Below are 18,596 nucleotides of genomic sequence, written 5' to 3'. Positions count from 1 at the left end.
TCCTGTGCAAGAGCGAGGTTGTCCAGAGTGGGGACAACTTTGCTTACTAAAGCTCTTTAGTATAGCTTTGTTTTTGCACTTTATAATATTATTTCTTTTTAATTTATTGTGATATGTTGAGTACAGAGCATGTTACAAACATAATTTCCCTTGGGATTAAAAAACTTTTCTGATTCTGATTATGTGCGATGAAATTTCGTCTCATAAAAATAAATTATTTTTATGAGAAAAATCATTTTTATGATTTTTATAAATCATAAAAAATGGCTCCTATTTCATGAAAATACATTACACATTAAAGATTCTGAATGTGTCTCAGACATTTCAAAAAGGGACAGGAAATATGCACAAAATAGTCAAGCTAGGTATAATAAAACAAGGATCTTATATTTTATTTGCACTCATATTAAAAATAAAATGGTCATTGATCAGTTCTACAGTCTTAAGCTGACTCTGGGAGGGCCACATAAATAAAGTCAAAGGGCCGCATGAGGCCCCTGGGCCGGACTTTGCCCAGGTCTGATTTAGAGTCCATGTTTTTGGTCTCTGAGAGGAAACCAGAGTCAGAAGAAAATGCCTGTTACTGACAGTTATCAGTGAACAATATATCTTATTGACATTGGCAGCTATATCGTCGGAGAAACTGCGTGTGTTCTTGCTACCAGATAATCCACCGGAGCTTTTTTTCTCTGGGCCTCACTCCAGACATGGTTTCATCTTGGACTGCGTGCAGATCATCTACCTATATGGTCAGCGGAGTGTCTCAGCTGTGCTGCTGGAGTGGCTGTTTACACGGAACATATTTCCAAACCATCTGAGGAATCGTCTCTGCGCAGAAATGTTCACACTGGCATCTAAACACCAGAGGAGAAGCACATTGTTTAAACTGAGAAAAAAAAAGAAGTTAAAAAAATACACAATTGCATATAAATCAGCTCTTAAAATCAACATCATCATTAGTCGGACCTGAAATGTACCAAGTGACAATAGACAGTAACAAGAGTGCAGATGGGAACAGCTGACAGGAGATGTAAACATTGTATGATAACGCAGACAAGATTTAGGATTTGTTCATTTCTCAACGGTCTTTTGTACTGTGGTATGTAGATGCTCCTTCAATACACAGCAGTGGTCATGTTAAACATTCGACTGTTGCTGGAGCAACAAACCATAGCAGGCGAGTTGCATCTGACAGGGCATATCAATTTGTTTTTTAGATAAAAATGACTTATAGTTCTCAAACGATGATGCAATCAATGTAATTTAAGGAAAAAGGGTGCTATATAAAGGAATACTGACACCACATACTAGCACATTTTTGACATTTTAGCCACCGTCTAATGCAATGAGCTCAATCGGACAGCAGGTGGCAGCGATCTGGACAAATGACAAAACCGTGAAAATATGGGTAAATGCACATTTTGTCAGCATAGACATAAATTATTTCGCCGATTCCATTTGATATTGCGTCTTATTAAGCAATGATTTGCAACTTTTTTTTCGAATTTTATTTTCATTTTTAGAGACATCAAACAACGACAGATAGATAATTAAAACAATAATTTAAACAAAAAATAAATAAATAAATGAATAAATTATATTAATAATAATAAAATAAGAAATAAAGATCCATCATTTATTTAATATACAAGGCAACATTGTGTCTGTTCTCAGGAGTCAGTGCTTTGCCAATTCAAAGACTTGACTTCATCAATAAATGGAGACCAAACTTTATAGAATTTTTGTGGAGTTATAAGGTTTGGTTAGGTTTTGCAACTTTTAAACTGAAGCCAGTCATGTGGCCGGAAGTAATTAATGGGGAAATCTTAAGCTTGTTGGCAAATCCCAGCAAAGCAATTGACCAGCTCTAGGTTCGGAACATTTGCTCTACGTCCGATTTCTATCAAAATGTGTGCATAACCGAACATACAGATAACAGAAAGACAAACCAGTCTAATATTGAAAGATTTTAAACAAGCGGGTAATATTGGAGGAAAACAATATTCCTAAACTTCTTTATTTTTAATAAACAAATGCTTGTGCAGCAGTTCATGAAAAATAAAAATGAGCATATTTGCACTTTTATGGTGTTGTTCCTTTATTAAATTCCATTTGAATCAGACATTTTTCAACAATTGTTTAACACACATCCTCTTTGTTACAGAAACATATGTGTGTGTGATATTTCATGATTCTACTTGTGTGATACCTGCACATGAAAAGAGTCTTCATCTATTAGTGGGGTGTATAACAGTTCATTATGTGCCCAAGTCGCTCTAATCCAGTTTAGTGTCTTTTATAGGTTTCATCATATACTTCTTTACTAGCACGACGTAGGCTTCTTCTTCATCGGAAATGGACCAGGCCACCATGTAGTGCTCAATGGCTCACAGACACCATGCATTTCCTAAAGTTGGAAAAAAATCAAGCATACAATTAAGGGTAATAGTGGAAAGTTTTTCAGTAAATGGCATCCTTTTCTTACCTATTTCAGCTCACTTGACTCCCTCTCCTTTGAGTGATGTCAGAGTCATTTATATTTCATTGTTTTTGATGAAGATTACTTTCTCCAGTTTCCACTTCTGCCTCCAATTTTTTTAAAATATTTATTTTAATTTTATATATTATTGTTTATTTTATTGCTGTCACAATTTATTTTGTTTGTGTATTCTCTTTTAGGTTAAAAAAAAAAAACCTGGAAGAATGAAACTTTTTTTTTGTATTGCATTGTGGTCTGAAATTGTTATTGTAATGTCATATCCCAAAATATATACAAAAGAAAATATAGTCTTCATCTAATCTAATCACAGGTGACCCACCCCAAAATAGCTGGACTCCTCCACCAGGGGCAGAATCTCACCTGCAAACTAGATATTCCAACATATTCCACCCTGGAGCCATGAGCACTCCATGGTCTACAAAGAGCAGAGATGATATCCTGAGGCCACCAAACCAAAGAGCCCCTGCACCAGAATTACATTTCTTAATTTTCAGTTGTTAGTCAGGGAAACTAAAAAGTATTTGACTTTATGTTTAACACACTTGGAAGCCGCATCCTCTCGAGACAACAATAATCGTGGTGCAAATCCCAACTCAATCTGACAATAGGTCAGGACACTGGGGACTTGCCGCAAATCCAGTAAATCCAGCCCAACCGGATTAGAACCTTTACCCTCCTTGCTGTAAAGCCATGGTATGAACATTTGTGTCTATCTTTGTGTGGGTGTATTAAAAAAAACACGTTCTGACACCTAATTAAAATGACCTCTCCATTAACTTTGGCAAACGCCTGGCAATTTAATTTCGTCCTGTCAAATTGTGTGTTTAAGGATTAACACAAGCTTGACTTGTCCTCTCGACAGGCTGCGTTGCACTTGTCTGTGGTCACAAGAAGTGACAAGAGGATGGATTTAAAGAGGACGAGAGCGGACAGAGGTCAAAACACAGCATTTAATCCACAGCAGAGGATGAAAGTGACATTCAGCGCTACATCAGTTACTCCAGTAACACACGGTCCTTTAAAGAACTTTTACAAAATGAACATCAATAAAGAACAGTCCATTGAAGGTCGCTGGCGAACTGATCTGTTTTGGATGAAACACCATCGTGAACTATATACATGGAAACACTGCCACCTCGTGTTGTATTTAGTATACTACCTCGATTCGCATGTCTACTATGCGTTAAAACATAAAATCCTGTCTTGCCTGTGGTGAACAAAGTTTGTTTCATTTTAGCCTGCATACATTGTAAACTGTCGAGGACCAGACAGGACATGAGCTGGTGAAGAAAAGCTTCTGTCATCTCTAGGTTCAAAAAAGTTGGAGGGCAGCGACAAAGAATCCTGGCGTGTAATGGGCAATAAATAACGCGTAAAGGCGATAGATAAATACGGAAGCTGCCTTTTTTTACAGTATATTTTTTAACTTTTAGATTTAGTGGCGGCGAGATTATTTTTAATGAGATATGGAAGTATCTGCAATGTCAGAAAACATTTCATAAAGTTATTTCTAATGTACAAACATTGCCTTTGTTTCGAAACACATGACAGCAATGAAATGAATCGGCTACCTGTTATCTGTCACTCGCCGTGCAAAACATGAAAGCTGTGGTTTACATCCAGAGCCGTGCCGTACGTCCATAAATGCAACACACAAGATGCGTTCAAGGTCCAGCTCAGAGCCTATTCAACGTCACCGAGGCTTCCACCATGTTGGATCAGGAAGTGGGCAGAGCTGAAGCAGGATCCCGAGTCGAGCTTCTCGTCGTCTTCGATTGCCTTCTTCTCTCGAGTCGCTAGCCATTTTATTACTCTCCCACCGAGAACATCTAAGTTACATGCGGTGTGGCTGTTCGGCCTGTCGGGGCTGACGCTTTTCTCCGGATTTAAGGATTCATAAGCCGCAGAAATGACTTCTCTATCGCAGAGAAGCTCGGGCCTCGTCCAGCGGAGGACCGAGGCCACTCGCAGCGCCGCCGTCGACAGAGAGAAGTGCTCCGACGAGGAGGAGGACGAGGCGCGCCGCTGGGACGATGACGACGACGACAAGGGGGACTCGAAGGAGACTCGACTCACACTGATGGAGGAAGTGTTGCTGCTGGGCCTCAAGGATCGAGAGGTGGGCTGACTTCAATCCAGTCAGTGGACCAGAAGCACAGTCAGAAAGTGGGAACGTAGCGAGCAGCGACGTGTAAACAAAGCTAACTTTCTAAATATGCTGCCTAGTAACTTTGTCGTGGATGTTGCGGTTGTTTTAAATCCCACCGTTGGCTCCACATATTTATGTAAGAGGCAATTAAGACTGGTTTGTTGTTTTGGGCGTACTGAAGTGACTGTAGCCGAGACACTATCTCGGTTACCTGGACAGTGTTCGTGTCAACTTGCCAGCCTTTTTCCAACCTGCTGGAGTGTCTGAAGTGACGTAGCAGCTCGTCCTACCGGCACGTCAGCACCAATAACCGGCTCCACTCCTGCTTTTGTCTGTCCTCTCCAGGGCTACACGTCCTTCTGGAACGACTGCATCTCCTCGGGACTCCGGGGCTGCATGATGGTCGAGCTGGCTCTCAGAGGCCGAATCCTGCTTGAGGCCTGCGGAGTCAGGAGGAAGAGTCTGCTGTCCCGAAAGGTGATGTGCTCCCCTTGTTAGTTAACGTGAAGCTATATGGCATCAGGAAGGAAATATTTGACACACCTGCACTTGTAATGAACAACTCAGAAGCAAAATTGTAACTACCGTAACGGCATGAATCGTTTGAGCACTTACATGTACGACATGTCTGTCAAAGTCGATAAGGTTGTCAGTGCCCAATAATCAATTTGAATCCTTGTCATTCTGAATTTTCATCCCATTAAAAAAAATAACATAAAAGATGAGACGGCTGCCTACCAACCCATTTTAAACATGCCTAGTTTATGATGCTGCGTGTGGCAGTGGGGTTTAACTGGATGTAAAATGAACAGCCTTGTAAGTTGTCTGAGGTAAATTCACTCAAATCTCGTTTTTCTTGTGCAGTGAAACATTTGTACATGTCCTCACAAGGACGGCTGTTTTGTTGGAGTTACGTTCTGCAAACCAGTTATTTCAACAGCAGATGGAACTTCTGAAACCTTTGATCTTTTTGATTATAGTTGTTATGTAAATGTATGTCATTGTTTACATCAAGTAAAATGGCCCAACCAAATGGAATTTGGTCATGTGACTCCAAGTGAGTCCTGAAGTCCAAGTGCCCTGTCACACCTGTGCCAGCTGTTACATAAGGCTGTGGTGTCTGAGCCGTATTGCTGCTGTATCACACGTCTTACCCTTAGGGCTAAACAATTTGGTAAAAGAAAAACATGCAACCTGTTTTGAAAAATGTTGCAATTTAGCATCAGGTTTTTAGATAGCTTCCAGACATGGAAAAAATAGACGCCCAGTTTTTCCTTAGCAGGACTAAACGTCCGATTATTAGCACTAGTAGTATTAGTGACATCACACTGGCGTCCACGAAAATAGTGTTTCCACCTGCTAATTTTACAAAATGTGATGGAAATTCATCATATTAAACAGCGGTATGCTTGTCTTGCATAAATGTATGAAAGAAGATGAACAAAACTGTAGACATTTAGCTTGTAGTAAGGGAAATAATCATTATAAAAATGATTTTTTGTTTTGTTTTTTCAATCTGAAAGTGTTTTTGTGGCTACTGAGTTTGTATTTGACGCTTATTTGACTCAGATGTTTGTTTTTATAAAAAGTTATTTTTGTACCAATAGATGTTTGCAGTTTCGTAGTCAGAAAGTTAAGTCAGTCGTCGACATGTGTCGGGAGTGGAATGGGCTGGTGACAGGGTTATGGTCTGGGGTGGGGCTTTGGACGCCCTGTTTCAAAATCCTAGCTAAAAGCTTGTTTAGCATGCATTTTTTTTTTTGAGTTTGTTAAACTGAACATGTAATCATTCTATTGTATGAACAAAATGTAATCTCATACAATCGTCATATAAACATATCTTACTTATCATGATGAAATGAGCTGAAATGATGAATGCATCATATGAATATCATATTTATTTAACTATGGAGTTGAAAAAAGAAAAACCTTCAATCACTGGCTTCAAGTCTAATAAACGTGTAGCATTATTATTATTAACTTAAATAGAATCAGTTCGTAACAAAGCACTGAAGAGCACGATAGAAAAAGCATAAAATACAGCGTATACTGTGTGGCAAAAGTGTGTTAAATGCAGAACGTCCAAAGCTGGTTTATCATTTTCTTTAAATGCCCATCGTTCACCAAATGTCTTGTAATGTTGCAATCTTCCCATTAACTGAAGACATCACAATGGAGCACATTTTTGTTTTTCTCATTGCTCTGCAATTTGAAATTCACATTCCATCATATTTCGATGTCGATTTGAATCGAAATGATCTTTCAAGCCTTTTTGACGTGTAGCCATCCTGAGACTTGCATCTACTTTGTCATGACTGTCCTTTATTGATTTTGTAGTGTTTTTGAAATGGACTACACGTTTAAATAAATCGTTACCGACAGAGAACCCAAAGTGATCCTCCTATGATTTGCCCTTGCATTTCTTATTTTAATTGATCCCACAATAAGAGTGAGGACTGGGCCTTTTCTAGTGAGAAAGTAGAGAGGATTGACCAGCCTTGTATTGGAGTTTTGAATTTTTGAATCTTAATTTATTTTCTTTTTAAGCTCTGGAACTACCTGAGGAAACCAAAATATGACCTAAACATAGTTTCAGAATGGAACCCAGGTGTAGCACTCCATGTATTATCATTGAGTAAATAAAGACTAGTCCATATTAACACATGCTACAGTCATCATTTGTCTTTTGTTAAATAAATGTAGCTTCACCTATTCCAAGCCTCACTTTAAACATAACTGTTTAGGATTAACAGACATGACCCAGACAGCCTTTTGAATTTTCTCTGACATCAGTGTGCCGAATGTCTGATCCCATGTAATATATATGAAAATAATATATATATATATCTTTGGCATCTAAGCGATGAAGAAATTGTTGAATCCTGATTGGGCACTGGGAGTGTTGCCACAATGAACATGATCATAAGTCACTAGGGTTGAAGTTTTTTTTTTTTTTTTATTTTTTTAAAGCATTTACTAATTTACGCAGTGTTTGACAGCCCGCAGTGATTTGAAGGATCAATGTGATTTTGCAGTTATCTCACTTAAACATGGTAGTCATAAGCCACAAAATGAGCGGTATTTGAACACTGATTGTTTAAATTTCTCTGACAATGTTTGAAATGTTCGCCATGATTTATAGCCATTGTGTGCTGTTTGTTTTTCGGTATATAAGATAAGCAGTGGAAGAACAAACTTTGAACATTTCAGGTGGTGTCCTGTTCACCCAGGATGTGAGCAAAGACCGTACACTTTTTGAAGATCAAATATGGCTGCTTCTGTTTACACAGGTGATCTGCAAGTCTGATGCCCCGACGGGAGACGTGTTGCTGGATGAAGCGTTGAAGCATATTAACAGCACGCAGCCTCCAGAGACTGTTCAGAGCTGGATCGAGCTCCTGAGTGGTGAGAACTATTTATTCTCTTTTGTCGTGTGGGCAGGTGTGAATGCAGTGAAATTCAGCAGTTCAAGGTCAAGGTTCTTATTTTTATATGGCTTGCAGCAGATGAAGAGTCACTGACAGAGACAGTGTTACAAATGGAGGTGCAAGAAAAGACGAGGAAGACAACCGAAGACGTTCGTGGGTGGGGTGAAGGAGGACGTGTTGGACTAGGGATGATGATCAAGCAGTGTTTCCGTTGCTTAAATGAGAGCCGCCAGCCCTTGAGAATAATAATCTCTTTTCCAAGATGAAATTGCACATGATCATACATATTAAAACGAAGCATCGAAACAACCGGATCACACAACGCATCACGCAGGCGGACACGATTATGGTGGTTTTCGGCGGTTTGGAGAGGGATTTGCTTCTCATGATTAAAACTAGCATTTTTAATGACACCAATTCTGTCAATATCTAAGCTTTATTTTATTCATTTTTTGAGGGTGTGGTCAGTCCACCGCAGTTACAAAAATCCTGGGGGAAACAATGTCAACATCGGTAAACGTGGATGAGGCCGACTTGCTGTGGCCGCCCTTGATGCCAGTAGTAGATGAGAAACAAGCATGCCACAAAGTGTTCAAGAGTTGCGGTTATTTACAGAATGTGGTAAACATTTTTTTAGAGTGCTGTGTTTTACTTTTAACAGTGGAAGACATGAGGGTTTGACTTGGATTTATTTAAGGCACAGAGTCCCGATATACCATTAGCAACCATGCTAACGGTTGCTAACTTGGTAGTAATGTCGCCTCCTAAAACCAACTACTGACTCAAATCTTCTTGTGAGAACAAATGATCATTAGTCTTGGTGTTTGTTTTCTTCTGATGCGTAGCTGAAGCCCACGCAGCAGAAGCTCATGCAGCTGCACATCACCCAGTCAGATCATGGCTGAGCTACTCGGCTACATGCAGGCTTAGTGGCGCTATGGACCTCATTATCCAGGTCGTGTAGAGTTCTGGCTCTCATCCTGTTGGCGCAGTCGTCCAATGTTGAGGAGAACGCCTTTGCCCTGCTCTGTGATGATCTGTACGACTTGGGCATGAAAGGAGTCCAAAATGTACTGTAGTCTGACTAAGCTGTTTACTTGCATTTTGAAAGTTTGAATTTGGCCGGACTAACGCAATCATTTGGTTTTCTGAGCCATCACGGTATTTATAATTACTGGTTGTGTGACAATGCAGTTCAGAGGTTCACAGTAGCGTTCCTTTGACTTCAGGTCAGGATTCCTCAAGACAGCTGCGGAGAGAAAATGTTGTTGTCCTGAGATATGACAGAGTTATCTGGGTTGGTTTTAGTGGGTGAGCTATTTTGGCTTTTAACTATTAAATAAACCTGTTGCTTTGTAATTCGTAATTCTCACAGGGTTATCATTGCTCATTTTCCAAACAAATTTCAAAGAATATGTTTGAGTCATTACACAGAGGATTAGTGAAGCTCCTCTGGAGCCTGGTCAGAGAGATGTAGTTGAGAACGTTACAGCTTGACTGGCAACAACCGGAAAGTCTCCACGCAGTCTGCCACAGGAGACAATGAGCACGTACACTATGCCTGAACGATATGGACAAAATTTCACGTGTCTTTAACACAGAAAAGTATTAAAACATTTTAATAAGGATGCTCCAAAATGAAAATTTGTGGCACAAGCCAAATGAAATTTACAAGCTTGGCTTGTAAAAATGCAGTTAACTTTTTTCCATTTTTTTTTTAAATTGTGTAAATAGTCTAGAACAGTGATTCTTAACCATAGGGCCGTGGCCCATGGTTGGGCCGCTAAAAGTTTTTTTTGTTTTACACCCCTGGGCCGCAAGATGTTTTAATGCGTTAGCCACGTATGGTGGCTGTAGTGAGTCACTGAATTGACTTGACAGCTGCAAATCTGTGATAGTTACCAACTATGGAGGAGTTCCTGAACAGAAAAAATGATAAAAAGAGTGATAAAGTGATGCTGCCCCCTCCAACAGTAAAAAATGTTGACATGAAAACAACTGTTAAAGCCGTTTTGTAAATTAATTGGAACATTTTATGACAATATTTTTTTTCAAATTTTCTCAACAGTTTGCATCAAGTGTACCGGTATTTTTTTTTCTTTAGTAAATTTGATGAATATGACTTGCACGTGGTTCTGCTACTGGTTGGACTTTTCGATCACAAATAAATATCTTTACGATGATCACATGGTTTCATGTCATTTCACAAAGTTTTGCTTTGTTTACGTCTCAGTATATTAAATATGGTTATTAATCACAAGAGAAATGAATCTGTTCTACTACTTGAATGGGCACTGGGCCTATTTATCCTTGGAAAGGTGGCCCTGAGATCAAAAAAGTTAACAATCCCTGGTCTAGAATACATATTTAAATATTTAAAGAAATTAAATGTTTATTGAGCATTCTGCCATTTAAAAAAAATATTCCATTCGTCATTTTTCCAAAAGAAGGAAGTTCTTCATTTATAAAATTAAATGACAGAAAATTAAAATCATTTTGTCATAAAATTAAAATCTTTTTTTTTTCACTTTGGATTTGGGGAATCCTTGTTAAATGTACAGGTCTGTGTGGGTGCAGCCTAAACGGTTAGCAGTACTAACCCACGCCCCGTGTAAACAAATGGTCGAGCTCTTGCTGACTGGCAGGGCTGCGTCAGCTTTCTCTGTGTAGTGGGCTCTCTCTCTGCCTTCCACCGTAGGTTCCCTTCATGTAATTTTCCCTAAACACTCCTCCCCTTTCCACTCGTCAAAATCTGCGATATTCCATGTTGTCGATATGGTTTTAATCAGCCAATTCCGTCTGTGATTCCTTGTTAAAAAAAACCCAAACCAAAAAAATGATGCGCATTGAGGTAGATAAAGCCATGAAAAAGGGTAATATTGTGAACAGAAGGCTCTAGATAGCTTGGTTGGACACTCATCACAAACGACAATTCTATTCTTGCTCTGTATTCATTTCAACACTGCATATAGACTTCAAATCACACTTAACACTTATCACAGCTTTAGCCCACTGCACTTGAAAAATATAATTTCGACACAAGTCTTGGTCATTGGCAGACCCTGCAGTGACCTGTGGAGACGTTGCTGTCAATGCTGATGCATGGTTGGAGCAGGTAGCCAGGTTTCTAATGTGGCGCCTCTGTTAATGGTGGAGCAGGTTGCCAGAATTTCTACTGCAGTCTTCTGCTTTGCTGTGCATTTGTTTTTCAGCTCACAGCGATTTGAAAAACACATTCTATTACGACACGTTTTTGAAGCGAAATAACTGTTCAGTCCCACTCAGGGCCTCAATGATGATGTTTATCCAGCGCCTGCAACCTCAGAGGAGCTGAACAGCGACAGAGCTGCTCCGTCTTAGTTAGCCGAACGTGCATGCATGTTAGCATCTGCGACATGGATCCACCAGTGAATCTAAAGCGCATATTCTTGCGTACCAAAATTTCGACACAGCTGTTGTTTGATTCGGGTTTTCCTACTTGAGAGTAACCAGGAATACATCAGGGTGAATTGTACTTCCTTAGCAGAACTCAGTCTCCCTTAAGGGGAAGAGTTTTCCTCGAAAAACACCAAGCGCTGTGATTGCAGGTGACACTTCAGTGCAAATCAACCCAAAAACAGAAAACACCCATGACCCTGATACCCTAATGTAAATCTCTGATTACACTCTTGACTGAGCAACGTGGTCTGAAAAGTGATATGAAGTTCATTGATAATTTTTGTTATTTGGTTGTTGATTCTTAATTGTAATTTCTTGTTTTCAGGTGAAACCTGGAATCCTTTGAAACTGCACTTCCAGTTGAGGAACGTGAGAGAACGCTTGGCTAAGAACTTAGTGGAAAAAGGCGTCCTGACCACAGAGAAGCAGAACTTTTTGCTTTTCGACATGACAACACATCCGCTTACCAACAGTACAATCAAACAGGTCAAGTATGAGTGTTCATTTTTGGTGAAGGGAAAGAGTGGGCATGTGGGGAGCAGGCTTTTAGATAGAGGGCTTGGGCGTCCGGTGGATGCCCTAAACTGCAAAACGTGAAAAAATGGACGCCCTCCAGTGCTCAAAACCGGACTCCCTGTTTCCTCAGCAGGACGCCCTAAATGTACTATTAGTACCTGTATAACGCCCAACTCGTAGTATCATCTCACTGGTTTACATGAAATTGTATTTCTGCCCGGTAATTTCGCTGAATATGATCCGAATTTGCAGATTCTCAAACATTTTGCAGCTGTATTTTGGCCATCGTGGTCGCCATGTTTGTTTACCGCCGTAATCTTGTGGTGATCTCGCGAGTCACTCGCGGCATGGAAGCGCCCTGCTATTGGTGGGATGTCTGGCGCTGATGACAGGAGGAAACCGCATATAAGTTCCAAACTTTAAACAATCGTTCGCAAAACTAACTCTCTCTCCCAAATTCAAGTAGTTCCATTTATTTAATCAAGCGACCAGCCTTTATATATGTATTGTTGAATGAATGATGTGGTTGTGAAGGTTTAGAAAACCGTCACAGCTGATACAACTGCAGGCTTATCTTGCATAACTATATGAAAATAGATGTAGACACAAGGCTGTACACACGATGGCTTGTAGTAAGGGAAAGAATCATTATGAAAGTTTTTATTATTATTATTGTTGTTATTATTATTATTCTAATGAATCATGGTCAGCTAAGAAAAACAATTGCCAGGGCACCCCTGCATCTCAAAGTGTTACCGTGGCGACAATTACTGAGCTCATGGCTGTAAATGTGTATTTGACTCAGATGCTTGTTTATCTGTTGTTTATCAAGTTATTTTGATACAAATAGATGTTTACAGCTTTGTTTTTTTACAAAGCAAGTTGTCAGTCGTTTACATGCCGTGTCGGGAGGGCTGAGGGGCGAGGTTATGGGTTGGGGCGGGTTTTTGGTTGCCCTGTTTCAAAATCCTAGCTAAAAGCCTGGTGGGGAGAGTGTAGCAGGGTTTCCCAGGGCGCTTTTGGGAACCCCACATTGTCACAGTACAATTTCAGTATTTGTATTTTGACCCCTGAATTTGCCAGGAATGCAAAACATTTTAAGAGAGCTTTGAAACTATGAGATTTGTTGACTGAATAACTGAAGTTAATGTCCTTTTTTTTCCCCATCAACAGCGTCTAGTCAAAAAGGTCCAAGACTCTGTTTTAGAGAAGTGGGTCAACGATCCGCATCGCATGGACAAGCGCATTCTGGCTCTCATCCTGTTGGCGCATTCGTCCGATGTTCTGGAGAACGCCTTTGCCCCACTCCACGATGATCTGTACGACTTGGGCATGAAGAGAGTCCACACTCTGCTGGAGCTTGAGCCGGAGAAGGAGAGCGCTAAGTCCTCTGCCAACGAACTCATGTGGGCAGTGGTGGCAGCCCTCGGGAAATGAAGACGCCCGACTGGAACGGTGGCTTTGAGCCGCTTGATTGGTTGAAGGACTAAATGAGACAGACTTAAATGAGACAATCTGTTGGGCTTTTTGGGAAAAGCCTCGTCGTACATCTACTCCTACGGATGACATTTGGGCACTGGCCCATATTTACTTAGTGCAATCTGATTGGTGGCGGTTACAATTAGGCGTTGACATCGATGACTGGCTGCTTTTACCCAGAGTGGTGAACTGGCTTGTGTCCATCATGACGAAAAAAATAAGACGCTTCTGCCATTCGCATAAAGAAAGCAGGCGGCAGGAACTGTCACCATGAAAAGATGGTTCTCACCTGGGCCAAGTTATACCCGCGACACAAAAGGAGACTTCATTGCATTATCTTCATGAGATCAGAATCAAACCCTGGTCTGTGTCCACAGCCTCCCACCTGCTAGGCGCAGCAGCTTCTGGTGCTCAACCCTGCTTTTCCAGGGAGTCCGCAGTTAGGAAGTTTCAAAATGCCTCACTTTTCAATTTGGGAAGCTAGAGCAAAGCAGTGTGATAATGTCAAGAATAAAATTGGATTCATTTATTTATACTGGTCACAACACAATGACGGCTTTAAAAAGTTCACGAGCACGACCAGCTATCTGAGTTCTCACCATGAAACAGGGCTGTGTGTGTGTAGGTAACGTCTCTTTCTGTCACATTTTCACTGCTCTACATTGGTGCCCGTGATTTTAAAACATCCGTTGAAGTTGGTCATATGAACGTAGCCTCTGCTTTGTTGTCCAAGTAACATAAGCGAGTCCATTTTGTGACGAGTCTTCCATTTCTGTTATCGCGCTAATAGAAGCTCATTGTAGTTTGCCATTCATAACTATTTTGCACAGTCGGCTGCTCCATAGATTGGAGGATATTTATAGGGACTATTTTAGTTGCGTGGGTTACCTTTAGTCAATTTCGGAAGATTACTGTAGAAATTAAAGTCTTCACAACATTCATTCCAATGGATAAAAAGTGAAATGCATTCTGCACTTATTTTCCAAGTGTGAGTCGCTGTGCAGCTCAGACTGCATACAGTCGGTGGAATGATCGTTTCCTTTTTTTTTTTTTTTTTTTAAACTTCTTTCAGGCAAGTCTTTTCATTAAGGGTCTGCTCACTCATGAGCTGTCTTCGCACCGATGTAAAAAGCAGCGCATATCCAGATATCTGCCTCTATTTTTTTATGAATATGAATGGCTATTCCCTCCCGAAGGGGCTTCACAGTTTATAAGCAGCAGAGTTGGTTGTGAATTTACACATTTTGGAAAAGGTCAGAAAGTGTACACCTGATGAAAAATGACGTTCTTGGTTTGATTCACTCCATCAATTAGCCCCTCTTGGATGACTTTCATTCATGCTGTTGTTTTTGGCAGCGTCCAGAGGAAGTGGAGGAACTGGTGCGTTGGTCAGTGCCTCGAGAATTGCCTGTTCCATGCTCATGACCATTCACGCGGTCTGACCAGTGCTGCCCTCGAGTGGCCTGTTGCCCAAGTTATATGTCCCTGTGTCCTTAAAACCGTGAAAGGACCCACCATGATTTGTTTACAGCGGAAACGAGCATGCATGCTAACGGTGGAGGGTCGGGGTACTTGTGGATGTAGCTGCAGAGAAAAAGGCTTGTTGTGTAATAAGTAGTTATTTTAATGTGAACGAACTAATGGAATTCAATGAAAGGGATCTTCTCTCCTCTGCTCTGTAATTCTGTATGCTTTTGTATTGCCACACAAAATAAAGTAAGGATCCTTTAAGTGCCTGAATTTAGGATTGTTTGTGGCGTTTCTTTATGCTCTTGCAGAAGCAGTTTTTCTGTTTTTCTCTTAAACCTTGTGATTTACTGCAGTGATTGGAGTATGTCCGTGTTCAATCCCCAATTAACAAGTGACCCGCTACACGTGAATGGAAATGGAAAGGGTTGATATCAGATGAGGCTCATAGATTCGACGCAGTGATAAGTCATTCCAGTCAGTTGAAATCACTGAGCAAGTGAGAGGTCGCTCACATTTCTGCGTGCGCCACTGTCAATGGGTTTGTATTTGTCTCTGTTGCTGCCTGCTTCCTTCAGGATGTGATTGAGTGAGCTACAAAGTTGTTTTTCGTCAAAGAACATTCTGAATTATGTGTGATGGCGTAATGAAGACGTCCAGGAAGTCTTAGGTCAAATGATCTGAAAGAGAGTTGTAAGGAGCTCGGGCTATAACCAAGGGAAATCGATCGAATTGAAATCCCACTGAGGGACGCCGTGGCAGGTCTTGGCTACACTACATACTGACCCATTTAAAAAAAGCTCTGCACAAAAGCCTAACATAATCCTGGCTAATATTGATGTAGGGCTAGGGTTAGCTAGAACCCCCTCGCTAGACTTGAACGCCTCACCTTGCACCTGCACCACACAGAGGAATTATGTTGATGTATTTGATGTAAACAACTTTAACAAGAACATTCTTACAAACATCACTTGTATTGAGAGGATATAGCTTCATTGGGTCCGAGTTGAATTTGTCTTTGCTTCCTGCTTCCTGCGTGTCACAACTTGCGACAGAACTCTGGCTTTGTTCTCACTCTCCGCTGAAGATGGAGGAAGATGGTGAGTTGGAACTTCCGGTTTTTACTGTGAGAAAAAAATGAAAACAGTAGTCTCAACTGTCATCCTCCTGAGCAAATTTCATTTGTTTCCATTTGAATTCAATTTAAATAAATTTCTCACAAGATTAAATTCAATACACAATCATGCTAACAGAATTTCTACTTTTTTTTCATTTCCTTATTTGGAGGGTCGTGTTACAAGTAGCCATACAAATAAATATCAATAAACTTGAGACTAGTCTACACTACAGGTTATTATGTAAATGCTCGAGTGGCAATTCTATGGTTTGAACGGTTTTTCATTATAGCTTTCCCTCTCATAAGGTTTCAATTACCTGAGTTTTTAAAAGTGCCACGTATTTCAACGGAAGAGCGTCACCTAATTGGCTTGTGTTTGCGTGTGGTGCCTATTGTTGCGTGAACTTGTGACGTTGATCTTGTGTCGTACGATTCCTCTGAAGGAGGCGATGTGCTTCCTTGTTTCACTTTCCTTACATGGACGTTGTTGCTACGTTTGTTTGTCCAACTCTGACGCTGTGGTGAGAGCTGATAAACCACCCACGCGTCGGTAGAATTTCTTTTTGAAACACATATTAATGTTTCGACTTCATTATATTCATTTATTACTACTCGTATAGTGTTTATGATTGACATATGATTTTAAAATTATTATTTATACACTCTTTTTACCCTGTCCTCAGTCAATGTTCGCTATTTCTCATGCTACATTTTAGTTAAGTAAAGTTTTCTTCAGCGCAGCTATATTTCTATTCTACTGTATGTCTCTTTTAAATAATTGTCACATTTCATTTGTCTGATTTTCTTGAATTAATGTGCGTGTATACGTTATAAATGAGCACACACAGAGAGAAGCCTGAAGGAAGAGTAGGTGTTTATTTGTTCCTCGTGGGAATAAATGCGTAAATAACAACATTTCTTTAGAATAGCTCATGAATACATGGTTCCAGTACCAGTTCCAGTGGTTCCAATACATGGTTTAACGTCATGCCGACTTCTTAACAGACACGTGACCTGATCAACAGCTCCTCACGATCAGCGCGACCTTTCTTCTGGGTCCAAATCACAGGAGATTCCGTCAAGGCTCGACCAAACTGTGAAAAGTCGCCATCTCCCACTCAATATTTACATCCCGGTAGTGAGTCGGAACCGCAGGCTCGGGATCTTTTTCATGTCTTCTTCTTTTTTCAGGAGACCACCGCGACTTCAGAGGTCACATCACTTGATGATGGTGACGCTCTCGTAGTTCTTGATCAGGATCAGGAGCAGCTGGTAGGTCCAGTACAGCTCGTCTCCGATGTCGCGCAGCTCTCGGGCGCTGAGGTCAACCATCGTTTCTGAAGTAACTGCAACCGACAGGCGAACATACACCAGTAAGAAAACATAACACAATCGATACAGCTCTACCGAACTATTGAAGACTTCCTCCTCACCTCGAACCGCCATTTCTGGTGGGATGTGTTCCTGCGACTAAACGCCTGGCTCCTGTGTTGGCTCGTGTCTTCAGCGAGTGTCTCGTGCTCAGCAAGAGTGAAAAACAAGTCGAGACTGATTTAGTAACCTGAGTTATATACCGCAGTCCAGACGACGTCGTCACGAGGAAAGCCCCGTTGTAACCACGCCCACCCCATGCATGATGTCATTTATCACAACTAAGCAGGGATTCTTCTTTTATAATAATAATAATAATAATAATAATAATAATAATAACAGTAAGCCTGGGTGCATTTTATATAGTAAAATATTACCAGTTATCTTTGAAAAGACCTTTGATTGTGAATCCAAAACAAGCCTGTTAAAGAGTAAGCAAGCAAAGTTGTTTCCAAAAACACAACGTGCACTCAGTACTGTAATCCTGAAGTGCCTTAGTCTCATAACCAGACTTTGTTTTCCACAATAAATTGTTTAGACAAGACATCGTAAGGATCGAACACTTTGAAAACGTCACTAGAAGAGCAGACACCTCTGTCGTCCATGACTCAAGTCCGGAAATACGCGTGAATATGCACGTCAATGTAATATAAACATGAGTTGTAACATTGTAATTCACCAAGACTGTAGGTGATTATTTAAGCACCGTGACCCATTGAACGACGTGCAAATAAATGGATTCATACTGTCTGAAATCATTTAGTTGCTTGAATTGTCCGTACTTATCTATATTTACTTTGTTGCACATTCGCCATTCACTCCACTTGTTGTCACTACTTCCGTATCACACATTACAGCCACATGAGCAAGATCAACGTTACACGACGTCACATCCGTTCGTCATTGTCCTAACCGAAACCCAAACCATTTTTTTTGTATCATCGCCTAAATTGGCATTTTAACATTTCGCATCGTTAATAAAGTAAATTTTACATTTTTATGAGGTTTAATGAATATTATTTCAATGTCAAAGTAAATTGCCTATAACTTTATTGGCCGACAGAGAGCACTCGTCTCAAATAAACAAACCAGTCTTGGACCACGAAAAACAGTGAAACTCATTTGAGTGAA

At 40.5% G+C, this 18,596-nt stretch overlaps 1 protein-coding gene across 1 annotated transcript; it reads left to right on the top strand.

Moving 5' to 3' along the window:
- Positions 1 to 4,138: 4,138 nt before the first annotated feature.
- Positions 4,139 to 15,260, top strand: LOC128756767 (Golgi phosphoprotein 3-like). Its single transcript, XM_053861422.1, has 5 exons — positions 4,139 to 4,619; positions 4,995 to 5,126; positions 7,940 to 8,054; positions 11,841 to 12,001; positions 13,205 to 15,260. Exons 1-5 carry the CDS (start codon positions 4,410 to 4,412, stop codon positions 13,466 to 13,468), a joined length of 882 nt encoding a protein of 293 aa, XP_053717397.1. The 5' UTR covers positions 4,139 to 4,409; the 3' UTR covers positions 13,469 to 15,260.
- The last annotated feature ends 3,336 nt before the right edge of the window (positions 15,261 to 18,596 follow it).

This window comes from Synchiropus splendidus, chromosome 1 (genome assembly GCF_027744825.2).
Source record: "Synchiropus splendidus isolate RoL2022-P1 chromosome 1, RoL_Sspl_1.0, whole genome shotgun sequence".
NCBI lineage: Eukaryota > Metazoa > Chordata > Actinopteri > Syngnathiformes > Callionymidae > Synchiropus > Synchiropus splendidus.
Note: the sequence above shows the minus strand (reverse complement) of the source record. Positions and strands in the feature narration are given on the sequence as shown.